Source organism: Physella acuta, unplaced genomic scaffold, assembly GCF_028476545.2.
Source record: "Physella acuta isolate Inbredline_101_S28 unplaced genomic scaffold, ASM2847654v3 ptg000075l, whole genome shotgun sequence".
NCBI lineage: Eukaryota > Metazoa > Mollusca > Gastropoda > Physidae > Physella > Physella acuta.
The window spans coordinates 232,362-248,830 of NW_026731595.1; the positions used below are offsets into that span (position 1 = coordinate 232,362).

General features: G+C 36.5%; 1 protein-coding gene across 4 annotated transcripts; it reads left to right on the forward strand.

The window, feature by feature from the left end:
• The first annotated feature begins 360 nt into the window (after nt 1-360).
• Nucleotides 361-14,798, forward strand: LOC131953175 (DET1 homolog). Of its 4 annotated transcripts, none has more exons than XM_059316244.1 (8): nt 361-799; nt 3,376-3,624; nt 3,983-4,218; nt 4,400-4,797; nt 5,188-5,438; nt 8,127-8,381; nt 9,801-10,141; nt 14,567-14,798. In XM_059316244.1, the coding sequence occupies exons 3-8, from the start codon at nt 4,004-4,006 to the stop codon at nt 14,736-14,738; spliced, it is 1,632 nt and encodes a 543-aa protein (XP_059172227.1). In that variant the 5' UTR covers nt 361-799; nt 3,376-3,624; nt 3,983-4,003; the 3' UTR covers nt 14,739-14,798. The 4 variants fall into 4 exon arrangements, with proteins under 4 accessions (XP_059172227.1, XP_059172235.1, XP_059172217.1 ...); XM_059316252.1 differs by having other exon boundaries at nt 3,436-3,624; XM_059316234.1 differs by lacking the exon at nt 3,376-3,624 and having other exon boundaries at nt 363-799.
• The last annotated feature ends 1,671 nt before the right edge of the window (nt 14,799-16,469 follow it).

A 16,469-nucleotide genomic window follows, 5' to 3' on the forward strand; every position in this document is an offset into this window, starting at 1 on the left:
TTAACAATGACGCAACTTTTTCGCACATTACGTTCGATTTTACGCACCTAAAACGACTGATTACCAAAATCAAAATGATTGATTAAATGAACTACCCCGAAAGGGAAGCTACTAGAAATTAATTTTGAAATAGAATCGATTTAGAATCTAAAGTTTCAGGAACAAAATGTCTAGCAAATTATAGCGAAATAAAACAAGAATCTATAATAATAATCTATAGGCCTAAATCTAGGAATGGATAAGCAACCTGAATAGGCCCTACTCTTATTAATTACATACGATATAGATCTACGGATATAGATCTAGATTTCTAGATCTAGATCTGCTGACACCGACCATTATTATTAATAATATTAATAATAATTTATTAGGCCTATTACTATTATTAATAATAAGTAATAAGTATTAAGTTAGGCTACCGGCTACGCATACACTACACTACTTTGTACTTACAAGTCAAGTACTAGATTCTAGATCTACTACACTTACACTACACTGACTTACAGTTACACTGAGTGTAATACAGTGTTATTAGTAGTTATTACACTCTACAACACGTAACAACAGTGTCTACAGTACAGTCACCTTACAACACTGGTTTATATACTCTTACAGTACAGTTTACTTAAAGACTTAAAGTTACACGGCTAGTCTACACACTAGTAGAACACTTACTAGATCTACAGTCTTACAGTTTACAGTACACTAACACTAGACAAGTCACTAGTTAACAGTAGACTACAGCCTTACAGTCATAACAGTGTGAGTTACATTCTACACAGTGTAACACACTGATGCAGTGAGTACTAGTACTAGAATCGGTAATCCCTTAGTTTAGCGTCGGAAATTATCGGGTAATGTTTGTTGAGTCTCGGTAACTAGAGTTACGGTAAACCATGGTTTATTTGACCATTGGAATATAAATAAATTGAAAGTCGATTGTAGTAAATTAATGTTTTAATTTTTTAAGTTTAATCGACAAAAGGAAACAAAAATAAATATAATAGTAGATTTAAATTAGTATATCTAAAAATAAAAAAAAACATATATTAATATAAATATAAATAATGAAGATGTAGGCTAATAATTTAATGTTTTTTGCTTGCAGCGGATTTGCTACCATTAATTAATTAGATCTAGATCTAGCTAGATATCTAGCTGCTAGGCCAAGTAAAAAAATCTAGATTACGAAAATAGTAAAAATGATTACAAAATGTAAAAATGATTACAAAAATAAATCTATCTAAATTTTAAACATTCTGTATAAAAATAAAAGATGACACCAAATAAAGTATGGTTTACAGTACTTCCGGTGAATTCCGGAAGTGTGTGACAGACTTTGGCATTGTTTTACTGTTTTTTACTGCTATACGATTCCGGAATAATAACCGACGCTAAACTAAGGGATTACCCTAGAATCTACTTCAGTGCTTGTTTTGGCTTTCATTTTCGGTAAAACCTTATTTTAGCGTCGGAAATTATCAGGTAATGTTTGTTGAGTTTCGGTAAATAGAGTTACGGTAAACCATGGTTTATTTGACCATTGAAATATAAATAAATTGAAAGTCGATTGTAGTAAATTAATGTTTTTTTTTTTTAAGTTTAATCGACAATAGATTTAAATTAGTAGATCTAAAAATAAAAAAATATAAAACATATTAATATAAATAATGAAGTCAAATGACGAATGTAATAATTTAATGTTTTTGGCTTGCAGCGGATTTGCGACCATTAATTAATTAGATCTAGATCTAGCTAGATATCTAGCTGCTAGGCCAAGTAAAAAAATCTAGATTACAAAAATAGTAAAAATGATTACAAAATGTAAAAATGATTACAAAAATAAATTATCCAAATTTTAAACATTCTGTATAAAAATAAAAGATGACGCCAAATAAAGTATGGTTTACAGTACTTCCGGTGAATTCCGGAAGTGTGTGACAGACTTTGGCATTGTTTTACTGTTTTTTTACTGCTATACGATTCCGGAATAATAACCGACGCTAAACTAAGGTTTTACCTCATTTTCCATTCTAGGATAATCTTAAAATTCTCTCTTTTCTCGGCCACTGAGTAAGCTAGGCTAGATATTTAAATGTGGTGTCAAATGTTCTCTTAAGGGGTTATGAACTTGTAACTTAATAGTGTATTTAGTATTTGAAATAACAGAATATTTTAATTTAAAAAATCCATAATTCAAACTACCTATTACATTTTTAATAAAGTCGACTGAAGGCCCTACTAGATCTATTAGCCCTACTAAATTTTAAAATTAATGTTTTTAACTTGATTTTATCTTTAATTGACATATGATTAGGAAAAAAAATAGTCCTAGTTTATAATAGTACAGTAGATTTGAATTAGTAGATCTAGGCCATTCTAGGCCTAAATATAAATAATAAAGCCCAGTTTAATAATTAGTTTAATGTTAAAAAATGAAATAAAAACTTGCGAAAGATTTACGACAATTAATGGAGGCAACAGAGTTGACGAGAATCCTACTACTATCATATTGTTGACATGGATAAAATAATAAAATTCATATGTTTTTAAAATTTTGACTTCATAGCCGCCGTAAAAATAGTAAAAAATTAAAAACTTAAGCTTATAGGCCCTATTATAATAATTCAAAAATTTAATATTTTTATCAATGTTATAAAAGTTGCAAATCTAGAGAACTTGAAAATAATTTTTTAGTGTAATTTTAAGGCTACATTTCAATTTATTTTCATCAAGCCTAAGTTATAACTGGATGTTTAACTTTCATAAGACAAACATTGATTGGCTGTACAGGAACTCCATGATCAATAGTTATTTGTTTACAAAACTTTGCAGATAAAGTTTTTAAATAACATAATGCTATTTTAAACCAGATGACCTAGTTCTGCTATTTTGTTTACATTTTGTATAATAAAATTTATGCTAGTCTGTCGAATAGCAAGATGTCTTCATTAATGTTTCCTTTACCACGTAAAAACCAAATGACTTTCTTTTAAAAAAAATAGTGTTAAATTACAGAAAATACTAAAACGTCAAATACATCTACTCTTTTTAAAGTCTTAAAAAATGCAACATACAGATTTTTATAACCATAGTAATTTTAATGACACTGTCCATGATTTTAAAAAATATTTTATGGGCCTCTCTTGGAGACTATTCTCAGTCAGATCCACGAGATCTAGGCCTAGATATTACTATATAAAGATATAATCAAAAATAATTATGAAAATAGTAAAAAATGACTAGAACAATGTTTAGTAGCAGCAATAATTATCCAGGAACAATTTAACATAATTAGCAATACAAAATAATGAGTAAAACAGTGTTTAACATGCAATAAAATGTTCTGTACCAAACAAAAAATATGGCACCAAGAAAGTATGGTTTACAGTACTTCTGGTGGATTCCGGAACATCCGTCTTGTGTCAATCACAGATGAACAGCAGGAGAGTGGACAATAGATTCTCCTTCCAGGCCCATCATGCTTAGAGTTTGCTCTACAGACATTAACTTAATGCTTGGGAAGTGTTTAGACATCTGCCCAACATACTACTTTAAATCCCTACTGGCATTGGTTCTTGTGTGGGAAGGTTGTTCATTTTGATAATTGGTATCATAGTGGAGGTACTTGAATGTAGTTTTAATTTTTTAGCCTTCATAAATAAAAATGAAGTGTAAAATTGCATTAATAATCATTTGTCTAGCTTTGAGTAAGAAACTCAATAATTTGAGTGCCATTTAAGTTCGATGGTTGAAATTTCATGCAAGTGTATTAAATCCTATATATAAGTTTTGAGCAACTTTTGATCTGTTTCCCACAGCCTATATCAATACTTCAACCTTACTCCATCTCTAAAACCTCCAGAATGGGATTATTTCACATATTTCAGTTATTGGCATGTCAAGTAGGAATTTTGGTAGCAAAATGTAACATATCTAAAAATATCTTAATAAGCATCTGACAACAATCATTATTTTCCAGCTGAACTTCTTTTAAAACTGCATGGAAGATCCAAAAGCTGACTCTCCGATAAAATGGAGAAAAATGATTTCTCAAAATATTTTCCATCGTTTGGTTAGGCGAGAGATCTTTAACTCTAAAAGAGGAACTTGTTTTGTTGAAGCTCGCAAGTTCTACTTACATATAGTTCCAAATGTCAGCACACTTAATGTGGAAAAACCACCCTGTTACCTGCGCAAATTTTCTCCCAATGGCAGGTAATCCAATAGCCAGATCTAACATTGATTTGATTTTTATTATGGCAGGACGTGTATACTATTACAATTAGTTTATGACTTGCCTTTCCTCAGATATTTTCTTGTTATCTCCTATGATCAGACTTGCCTTTCCTCAGATATTTTCTTGCCATCTCCTATGATCAGACTTGCCTTTCCTCAGATATTTTCTTGCCATCTCCTATGATCAGACTTGCCTGGAAATTTATGCATTTAAAGGGAGTGAAGCTGCTGGAAATCTTATCAAAGACATAGAAGGGGAGGTTATTCCAGGAGCAGAGAGTTGCCAGGATGAAAGTGGTGATATTCGAAGCCAAATATTTTCTCAATTTCTTTCCAAACGCCATGTGGTGAGAGTGACAGCAGGTGAAGAAATTCTCAACAGAGAATGCAGCTTGTTTACAGAGGACAGTCAGTTTGTCATTGTAGGCTCATGTCACCAGTTGCCTGAGGAAACCAGTGCCAGATTTTTTGATGTCTATAGAAACAATGAGTGCATCACTCCCAACTACAGGCTCATTCCTGAAGACTACACCATTTATGTTGTAGAGCTTAAGTCAGGTCAGCTCAAATCTATTTATGTTGTAGAACTTAAGTCAGGTCAGTTCAAATCTATTTATGTTGTAGAGCTTAAGTCAGGTCAGTTCAAATCTATTTATGTTGTAGAGCTTAAGTCAGGTCAGTTCAAATCTATTTATGTTGTAGAGCTTAAGTCAGGTCAGTTCAAATCTATTTATGTTGTAGAGCTTAAGTCAGGTCAGCTCAAATCTATTTATGTAGTAGAGTTAAAGTCAGTAAAAGATCTATTTATGTTGAAGAGCTTAAGTCAGTAAAAGATCTATTTATGTTGAAGAGCTAGTCAGGTCAGTGAAAATCTGTCAATGTACTGACTAACTGTGTGCCATTGCTTGGCATTAGCAGGCTAGATAAAAATAAAAATATATTTTTCAGGTATTGTTTGTGATCGCAGGAGGTTCCGTCTGGACAAGATTTACTTATCTCATAATCAAGGCATTTGTTTGTATGGCCATGTCCTGACCGTTCTCTCTGTCCAGCAGCAAGTCATTCACGTCTTCCACATCTCAGCCCAAGGCTCGTTAGTTCACATCCGTACCATTGGCAGGTTCTGTTATGATGATGATGACATCTTTTATCATCAGACGAGTCAACAACCAGTGCACAGCAGGCCTTACACTGACAAGGTTAGGGTTAGGGTTAGGGTATAGATCTTACACTGACAAGGTTAGGGTTAGGGTAGTGATCTTACACTGACAAGGTTAGGGTTAGGGTATAGATCTTACACTGACAAGGTTAGGGTTAGGGTAGAGATCTTACACTGACAAGGTATAATGAAGCATGTATTAAACATGTTACATGTGGACAAATCTCTGTAGTATCCAGACAAACTGCTTTATTTGCATTGTGTTAGTGTGATTTTAGGATAGCTTTGTCGACTGGAAGAGCCTTAGGCTTCTAGCCCAAAGGTCTTGAGTTTGGTTCAGATTTTTTACTGTAGGATATCCACCAAGTGCTGATGGTTACATGACTTATGTTTGGGGAAGTAAAGGAAGCTGGGCATTGTGCTGACCACACTATTAGTGCTGACCACACTATTTGTTTTTTAACCACTTTATTACCATTATAATTAAAAATAGTTTTTATAATTTCTTAAATAGTTAGGTTTTTCTAACAGTTACTATTACAGAACAATTTAAGTAGAGTTACAGGGAGTGGGAACATACTAACATGATTTTTTAAGTAGAGTTACAGGGAGTGGGAACATACTAACATGATTTTTTAAGTAGAGTTACAGGTAGTGGGAACATACTAACATGATTTTTCATTGGAGTGTGTACTAACATGTATTAAATGTATAGGTCAGGGATGTGACTGTTCCAGATTTTTAGCGGAAATCCAATTTTTCCATTTCAACTGCAATTTTCTTCAGCAGATTTCATTTTCGCCTAATTTTTCCACTGATTTTTTATTTTTATCAATTTTGTAGGAACTATTAAAAATTCCAGGAAAAAACTGAAATGACTTCTTTGGAAACAGCCCACACACGTATTCCACATATTACTATTTAAATTGAGTATTACAGAACTTAGGTCAAACAGACACTTGAATATGAACATTTCTTTTCATTTGGACGTTGTGCTAAGTCTGACAGAGCTAAATTAAGATTCAGTTTTTTCGGCGGATTTCCGAAATTTTTCAGAACACAATTTTTTTGTTCGAATTTTCCGCTGACATTTTCAGTTAAATACTCATCAAAAACACGGAAAACAGTTATCTAAAATAATGCAGCTCTTCAAATGAAACTTACATCTCCTAAGCCTGGTTTCTTAACTGTAAATCTTTCTTGTGGGGTATTCTAGCCATAGCGTAATCAATCCACCTGTATTTAACGCGCCCAAACCTACCATTTTTCTTTGTTTCTAATTCTGTTTTATATATTTTGGCAATCTCAATTTAATATCCTTGCAAATAGTGACTATGAGGACTAGACTAACCCGCCCTCCTTGTAGTAAAGATGGCTTTTATGACCTCACCATGACCCCAAGTACTCGTTTGGCACAGCTTGTTTGGGAAAAAATAAAAATAACGTCTCAGTCAATCTCAAATAGTTTGGCACAGCTTGTTTGGGAAAAAATAAAAATAACGTCTCAGTCAATCTCAAATAGCTATGTTCCTGCTATGACCTATGCTTTAGGCCTACAGATTTCAAAATGAATGTGAACTCAACGTGACTCCAACTATGTCTTGTTTGTGGAGGTAAAATACAATACGGACTGCTTTAATAAGGGGTCGTACATACTTGACATCACACGCGTTGGGGAGGAGGGGGGCATAATTTTGTAACGTATGTGTGATGAGAGGGAGTAGGGCTCAGATAATGTGCCATCATACTATTGCATTTTAAAACGTAATGTTAGAAACTGAATTAGAAGCTATTATTTTGTGTTTTTTAAAAAAAAAAATGTAATAAATGGTAATAGAAATTGATTAAAAAATCCTATGTTGGTTGAGCTCAGTCAATATTTTAGAAAAATATTTTTAAAAAAAAAATGTACAAAAATAATAATTCAAATGTCAGTCAGAAGGACGGGGGGGGGGAAGGGGGGAGTATTGACTTAGGTGTGACATCATTTGAAGGGGTAGTCTGGCTTTTTGTGAAGGATGGGTGGTGAAAATCGTTAAAAAATACGCAAAGTAATTTAGGGATGAAGCCTAACAATCTACAGCTATTCCAAAAGAAAAAATATCGATGGGGCCTGGCTATATCAAGATAATTAATTTTGGTTCAAATATATTTACGAGTATTAATTCCAAAGCACTAAACAATAAATATCATACCTTTTCAGCCAATCTGGGCGATTTCATTTTCCATCAAATGAACTCAAACTTGCAAATTACAATTAATCTAAATTTAGGCTCTTAACATTTTTACCATGCCCATCTTTCAAAGAATTTAACCTATAAGGCATTACTTAAAATTGAAAACAAGAGTACAACTAGATCATTACTGTTAGAATAAGCTTTTTAATCTTTAAATAAAAGTTGATTGCCACCTTTGTTAAATTAAACATTAAATTGCAATTAGACAAGAGTTTCTGTGTTATTTTAGAGTAAAATAAATCTCTTTTATTTAAATTATTAGCATTATTAGACTATTAATTAGTCACAGTAACCAGTAATGGGTGAGGCTGCTTTAACTGCATTCAAAAATAGATAAAACATTGAGTTCTTGTCTGAAAAAATTTCCTATTTTTTTTTCATGATCTGCTCACATCCCTGATTGGTAACTATTGAACATTTAAAAGTACCACCACACATAACCTTGTAGAACTGATACAGAATGTCATTTATTGCTTTGTTTTTTTCTTCAGTCTATTAACTCCTTGAAGCACAGGCTCCTTGTTTATCTCTACAAGGCAGCAAAGAATGGTCATCTAGATGGAGGCATCCGATCATTTTACTGGGCAATGGATGACATCATCAATTTAAGAATGGGAAAATTACAACTCCTTGATGAGGATCATCTGCTCATCAAATATGCCATTGAAGAAGTTGTGACGTATCGCAACGGTGACCCTTACAATATGCCCTCGCTTTTTGTTGTCTATAACATGCGTACAACAGAGGTAAGTTGCTTCAATTCACCACAGTTTGGCTTGTATAGTAGAAATGTATTGTCTCTCAGAAATTTTGGCTTGTATAGTAGAAATGTATTGTCTCTCAGAAATTTTGGCTTGTATAGTAGAAATGTATTGTCTCTCAGAAATTTTGGCTTGTATAGTAGAAATGTATTGTCTCTCAGAAATTTTGGCTTGTATAGTAGAAATGTATTGTCTCTCAGAAATTTTGGCTTGTATAGTAGAAATGTATTGTCTCTCAGAAATTTTGGCTTGTATAGTAGAAATGTATTGTCTCTCAGAAATTTTGGCTTGTATAGTAGAAATGTATTGTCTCTCAGAAATTTTGGCTTGTATAGTAGAAATGTATTGTCTCTCAGAAATTTTGGCTTGTATAGTAGAAATGTATTGTCTCTCAGAAATTTTGGCTTGTATAGTAGAAATGTATTGTCTCTCAGAAATTTTGGCTTGTATAGTAGAAATGTATTGTCTCTCAGAAATTTTGGCTTGTATAGTAGAAATGTATTGTCTCTCAGAAATTTTGGCTTGTATAGTAGAAATGTATTGTCTCTCAGAAATTTTGGCTTGTATAGTAGAAATGTATTGTCTCTCAGAAATTTTGGCTTGTATAGTAGAAATGTATTGTCTCTCAGAAATTTTGGCTTGTATAGTAGAAATGTATTGTCTCTCAGAAATTTTGGCTTGTATAGTAGAAATGTATTGTCTCTCAGAAATTTTGGCTTGTATAGTAGAAATGTATTGTCTCTCAGAAATTTTGGCTTGTATAGTAGAAATGTATTGTAACCATCTTTATGCTCACTATGGCATTATGTCCCAATGTAACCATCTTTATGCTGACTATGGCATTATGTCCCAATGTAACCATCTTTATGCTCACTATGGCATTATGTCCCAATGTAACCATCTTTATGCTGACTATGGCATTATGTCCCAATGTAACCATCTTTATGCTGACTATGGCATTATGTCCCAATGTAACCATCTTTATGCTCACTATGGCATTATGTCCCAATGTCGGTAGCTCTCATTGCTCAACACTTGGATTTCACAAAGTGTATTATAGAAATATATTATGGAAAAAACCTTTAAATGCATGGTTATTACCATTTTTTAAAGTTAGGTTTAAAACAATCTGGTTCTGGGGAAGCAATATTATACACACTGGGTGCTAATGTATTGTACACTCTGTCAGTAGCTTGCACCAAACACATTTTCCAAATGATGTTTTGGGTAAATTTAGCCTTATACTCAATTATTTAGCCCAAAAAGATGTAATTTGAATCCATGGACTTTTCAAATGAAATAAGAAGTAAAAAAATTCCAAGAAAAAGCATACAGAATATATTTTCTCCGATTCCACAAATCTAAGAAGATTGAAGTAGGAATATATTTTCTCTAATTCCACAGATTCTGGGTGTGTATGAACATACCTCACCTGAGCTTCTAGAAATAATGGAAAATTTTCAAGATCATTTTCGCAACTCTTGGCCTCATCTATTCCCCCAATTTCCATCCTCTCCCTCCTCTTCTGTTCATGCTAGAAGAATTCAGCACATGTTTAAATGGACACTCATTGTTGCCAAAAATGGTGGCAAAAGGGAGGCAATCTCACGTTTGTTAACACAGCTGCCCATTAGCGCACAGTCGTACAGTTGCTCCCCTTACTTAGACTATAGCTTGTTTAGCTATGATGACAAGTGGATCTCCCAGTTAGAGAGGCCAAAAACATCTGGAGATCACCCCATAAGGTTAGCAGGTGTATTACTCGCCTTTAGTTCTGTTGGTGTGGGGTTTAAGTGTGTTGGTGTGGGGTTTAAGTGTGTTGGTGTGGGGTTTAAGTGTGTTGGTGTGGGAGTGTGTTGGTGTGGGGTTTAAGTGTGTTGGTGTGGGCTTTAAGTGTGTTGGTGTGGGCTTTAAGTGTGTTGGTGTGGGGTTTAAGTGTGTTGGTGTGGGCTTTAAGTGTGTTGGTGTGGGAGTGTGTTGGTGTGGGGTTTAAGTGTGTTGGTGTGGGGTTTAAGTGTGTTGGTGTGGGGTTTAAGTGTGTTGGTGTGGGAGTGTGTTGGTGTGGGAGTGTGTTGGTGTGGGGTTTAAGTGTGTTGGTGTGGGGTTTAAGTGTGTTGGTGTGGGAGTGTGTTGGTGTGGGGTTTAAGTGTGTTGGTGTGGGGTTTAAGTGTGTTGGTGTGGGAGTGTGTTGGTGTGGGGTTTAAGTGTGTTGGTGTGGGGTTTAAGTGTGTTGGTGTGGGGTTTAAGTGTGTTGGTGTGGGAGTGTGTTGGTGTGGGCTTTAAGTGTGTTGGTGTGGGGTTTAAGTGTGTTGGTGTGGGAGTGTGTTGGTGTGGGGTTTAAGTGTGTTGGTGTGGGAGTGTGTTGGTGTGGGGTTTAAGTGTGTTGGTGTGGGGTTTAAGTGTGTTGGTGTGGGGTTTAAGTGTGTTGGTGTGGGGTTTAAGTGTGTTGGTGTGGGGTTTAAGTGTGTTGGTGTGGGGTTTAAGTGTGTTGGTGTGGGGTTTAAGTGTGTTGGTGTGGGGTTTAAGTGTGTTGGTGTGGGGTTTAAGTGTGTTGGTGTGGGAGTGTGTTGGTGTGGGGTTTAAGTGTGTTGGTGTGGGGTTTAAGTGTGTTGGTGTGGGGTTTAAGTGTGTTGGTGTGGGAGTGTGTTGGTGTGGGGTTTAAGTGTGTTGGTGTGGGGTTTAAGTGTGTTGGTGTGGGGTTTAAGTGTGTTGGTGTGGGCTTTAAGTGTGTTGGTGTGGGCTTTAAGTGTGTTGGTGTGGGAGTGTGTTGGTGTGGGGTTTAAGTGTGTTGGTGTGGGAGTGTGTTGGTGTGGGGTTTAAGTGTGTTGGTGTGGGGTTTAAGTGTGTTGGTGTGGGGTTTAAGTGTGTTGGTGTGGGGTTTAAGTGTGTTGGTGTGGGAGTGTGTTGGTGTGGGCTTTAAGTGTGTTGGTGTGGGGTTTAAGTGTGTTGGTGTGGGAGTGTGTTGGTGTGGGGTTCAAGTGTGTTGGTGTGGGGTTTAAGTGTGTTGGTGTGGGGTTTAAGTGTGTTGGTGTGGGCTTTAAGTGTGTTGGTGTGGGGTTTAAGTGTGTTGGTGTGGGAGTGTGTTGGTGTGGGGTTTAAGTGTGTTGGTGTGGGGTTTTAGTGTGTTGGTGTGGGGTTTAAGTGTGTTGGTGTGGGGTTTAAGTGTGTTGCTGTGGGGTTTAAGTGTGTTGGTGTGGGGTTTAAGTGTGTTGGTGTGGGCTTTAAGTGTGTTGCTGTGGGGTTTAAGTGTGTTGGTGTGGGGTTTAAGTGTGTTGGTGTGGGCTTTAAGTGTGTTGGTGTGGGAGTGTGTTGGTGTGGGGTTTAAGTGTGTTGGTGTGGGAGTGTGTTGGTGTGGGGTTTAAGTGTGTTGGTGTGGGCTTTAAGTGTGTTGGTGTGGGAGTGTGTTGGTGTGGGGTTTAAGTGTGTTGGTGTGGGGTTTAAGTGTGTTGGTGTGGGGTTTAAGTGTGTTGGTGTGGGGTTTAAGTGTGTTGGTGTGGGGTTTAAGTGTGTTGGTGTGGGAGTGTGTTGGTGTGGGGTTTAAGTGTGTTGGTGTGGGGTTTAAGTGTGTTGGTGTGGGGTTTAAGTGTGTTGGTGTGGGGTTTAAGTGTGTTGGTGTGGGGTTTAAGTGTGTTGGTGTGGGGTTTAAGTGTGTTGGTGTGGGGTTTAAGTGAGTTGGTGTAGGGTTTAAGTGTGTTGGTGTGGGGTTTAAGTGTGTTGGTGTGGGGTTCAAGTGTGTTGGTGTGGGAGTGTGTTGGTGTGGGGTTTAAGTGTGTTGGTGTGGGGTTTAAGTGTGTTGGTGTGGGGTTTAAGTGTGTTGGTGTGGGGTTTAAGTGTGTTGGTGTGGGGTTTAAGTGTGTTGGTGTGGGAGTGTGTTGGTGTTGGGTTTAAGTGTGTTGGTGTGGGGTTTAAGTGTGTTGGTGTGGGGTTTAAGTGTGTTGGTGTGGGCTTTAAGTGTGTTGGTGTGGCGTTTCGACCTGTAGTCTGATGTACTGTTTCTATTAGGAATAAAAATTGAGGTGTGTAAAGTTCAATCTTTGCATTACTAATACGCTTTAAAAGCTGGTTCCAAATGTTTGTTGCCAGAGAGGATAGTTTTCACACAAAAATGAATATTTTATTACTATGTGTAAAAAGTACAAAATGACTTCGGGTTTTATTAAGGCTAGAAATATTCAAACAAATAATTGCTAGTAATATAAAAGTAATTTTGCAAAAACTTTTATTTTGAATTTGAATGAGTAGAGTAAGAGTACTTATAATGTTAATACACTACCAAGCTATACCCCATTGACCGCTATTGTGTATTTTATTATGGAAAACAATTGTCGTGACTTTTGTTTTACTCTCCCTGGCTATTCTGGTTGTCTTCAAGGATAGGTTGAGGACGGTATTTTAAAATAGTAGAATTAATAAAATAATTCAAAAATGTAGTATGATTACATAGTCTTTTCAAGAGTATTATGTATTTTTAGAAGGGTGACCTTGTTTTCTAAAACTGAGTTATTTAAATGTAAAGAAGGCAGGCACTATATTTCTTGGATCTAAGTTATTTAAATGTAAACAAGGCAGGCACTATATTTCTTGGATCTGAGTTATTTAAATGTAAACAAGGCAGGCACTATATTTCTTGGATCTGAGTTATTTAAATGTAAACAAGGCAGGCACTATATTTCTTGGATCTGAGTTATTATGGTGCTGGTTTGTCCACTCTAGCAGCCAGATGCCCCAATACCTGCTGTATGAAAGTCTTGAGTCACCCTCAGTATCAGTGAGGTAGACACCCTTCAGCGACGCCCATGTAGTCAGGGGCGTCGTGGGGTGCTGTGGGGGGGGGGGGGGGCACTGGTTACACTAACTCAGGTGCGCTGTGTACGGCCTTGATTCTGCAATATCATGGCATATCATGTTGCTATTGTATTGTGCTGTTTAAAATAAATGGCTGCACAATAGAGCTTGTGGGTAATCACGGGGTGCCTAATTGCACCGCCACTTTGAAATTATTTTTTTCCCTCAGAAACCTGCCAAGAAGTATTTTCAAAAACTTCCCAAGACTGGATAATGCATAAAAGACAAACATACACAGACAGACATACTTTCATTTTTAGATCCATAGATAGATTACCAATAGTCATTTTTAGAAATGTAAATTTACTGATGAAACTGGAGATATATACTTAGAGTATTACTAGTCATTATTTTTAGAACAGTGTGCCCATCTCAGTTTTTGTAATAGAATTTTTATGGACAAAGGGTGACAACCAAGTTAATAATGTATGCCAGGTTAATTCCTCTAAAAAATTCAATAATATTTTTTATGCTGTGGCCGGTTTGACTTATTGGGGACCAAACTCAAAATTTTGTGTGTGTGCATAAACCCTGTGCGGAGTATTCTGATCAACTGCCCAAAGTTTCATGGCAATCGGATGAATGATGTAGTAATTTTTAAAGGTCAAAACCACAAACACACTGTCATTCATATATATATATATATATATATATATATATATATATATATATATATATATATATATATATATATATATATACATATATATATAAATCAAAGTATGTACTCTACTGGCGAACTGATCGTGTTTCTTTTTGGTTGGTATACTGGTGCATTTTAACACTGGGAATTTTATTTCGCACTTTCTGGCTAAATTCACTTAAAAATTCATTCAAAATTGATTTAAATTTTTCAAATATTTGTATAGGCCATATAGACGAACACATTTCCACCATTATATTTTGCATTTGTACAGTGCGTGAATGCAATAAAGTATCCTTATATTTAGACGTCTGGTGCAAGCATGGGAGAGATTTAAGTTTTTTGTGTGTTTGTGGTTGTGATTTTTGTTTGTGTCAAGGGTTAGGTTAACTATTAGGGTTAGGGTTAGGTTAAGTATTAGGTTGAGGGTTATATATATTTTCTCAAATGTTGTAATTTGCATATAGACGTTAATTAGAAATTTAATATATTAACAAAACCCAGGCAGTGCCTGGTATATGTTGCTTAATAAACACAGAAGTCGCAGTCCTTTATAGATAAGTTAATCACAAAGGTCCTTTATAGTTAAGTTAATCACAAAGGTCCTTTATAGATAAGTTAATCACAAAGGTCCTTTATAGATAAGTTAATCACAAAGGTCCTGTGTGATTGTATGTTTCAGGTTTTTTACCCGAAATACGGGAGTGGTTAGCTTTGGCCTGAACACCGGAGGGTCAGATGGGAGGAGGCTGGTTGCCTTTGTCTGCCACCCGTCTGAGCCTTTCATCATCAGTGTACAGAGGACCGCTGCAGATTACAAAGTCAATTTTCATATCCGAAAGTGCCCGGCCTAACTGTTGCTTGCTAGTGTTTCTTTTTGCTTCAATCTTCAAAAATAAATTGATTCAAACATTTGTTTGCACATTTATTTGAATTTCATTAAGTAAATTGTAGTCCAAATTTAATTGGTCCACAAGTTTCCTTTAAATATTTAAAAAAGTTCAATGTTAGGTGAGTCACACAATAAGTCAATGGTTTTGTTTGAGATAATTATCAGGGACTAACATAAGCAGGTTATGATAAGGTTTTAGATGGGGTCATCCTGCTGGTCAGTGTATTGAAGGGGCGGGGTGGGGGACACATGTCCCCGGGCGCCGACCTTAGGAGGCGCCAAAATGGGTTGGAAAAATAAATCGAAAAGTTGGGGGAGGGGGGTGCAAATCGAAAGTTTGTCCCCGGGCGCCGAGAAGGGTCGCTACGCCTCTGGAATGGGGGTGAATGTTGTTACTTTGTACCCTATCCCGTTTGTCCTTGTTCAGTTCTCGCACTGAGGGTTGTAATAGTCGGGTTTGTACCAATTTATGAAAGGGTATATAAATATAAGGTGTGTGGAAACGTGTGTGATTGTCTCAGTTTCGTCCAGATGTCCAAATTTAGTATAGGTTAGGTTTATACCAGTTTTTAGCCACTGAATCATAGTTTTACTATCGTGTGTATTTTGTGTTTAGAATAGACTGTGTTAGGTGTAGATAGTGTATATACTATAAAATTCTTTTTGTTCCAACGAGCCTTTGTTTTCATTCAGTCTTGTTTTGTAACCCGTTTGTGGTTGTTTGTGTTATGTGTTGCGCTACGCATCGGATCACCCGAAAGGCGTGTCCGTGTGTTCACAACATATAATTGGGGGCTTGACCGGGATTTGAACTAGACTGTTTTCGTGTCGCGCTGTCTACACAACAAGTTAGGTCTATTCTCGCTAGTGTGTACAGTGGCTTAGTTGTAGTAGTGTCTTTAGGTCATTATGGACACTGAGGAGAACGCCGAGAGAGGGGAAAACTCTCGTGAAGCTCATAAGCTCGAGTTAGAGGGGGAGGGAACGGCAGTAGTGCCTCACACTAAAAGAGAAAGAATTTGCTATGCAGATGAACGCCATCGCCCCTAGAGAGAAAGATGAAGCAGTCAAGAAGTTGGAGATGTTAAAGCTACAAAAAGATATGAAGCCCACTCCAACCTTCGACGCGATGGCCATGAAAAGATGCGTGCCAACCTATTCTGAAGAGAACCTTAACCTCTTCTTTAAAAGATTTGAACTCGATGCCAAAGCTTTTGAGTGGCCCAAGTCAATGTGGACGTCCTTTGTCCAGTCCACGTTTGTTGGGAAGGCGGCAAACGTGTCCCTACCCACTGACGTATAACTGGACTACGACCGAGTGAAGGCCAGTGTTCTGACGTTTGTTGGGAAGGTGGCAAACATGTCCCTACCCACTGACGTACAACAAGACTACGACCTAGTGAAGGCCAGTGTTCTGACGTTTGTTGGGAAGGCGGCAAAAGTCTTCGTGTCCCTACCCACTGACGTACAACAAGACTACGACCTAGTGAAGGCCAGTGTTCTGACAGCTTATGAACAGGTACCAGAGAGGTATCGCGAGACTTAAGCAAGAAGCCGGAGTCCACATACAAGGAGTTCCTGGCAGAGAAAGAGTACCTGTTTGATAAATGGCTGTCAGCACTGAAGATAGCAACGTCCCAAGATCTCAGGGAACAGATGATCCTCGAGGAGTTTAAAACTTAAACTGCACCTT

Coding starts and splice junctions, on each gene's coding strand:
- LOC131953175 (XM_059316244.1), top strand. CDS start 4,004: ATGGAAGATCCAAAAGCTGACTCTCCGATAAAATGGAGAAAAATGATT. Junction 4,798..5,187: donor TGTTGTAGAGCTTAAGTCAG/GTCAGCTCAAAT, acceptor TATATTTTTCAG/GTATTGTTTGTGATCGCAGG. Junction 5,439..8,126: donor GCAGGCCTTACACTGACAAG/GTTAGGGTTAGG, acceptor TTTTTTCTTCAG/TCTATTAACTCCTTGAAGCA.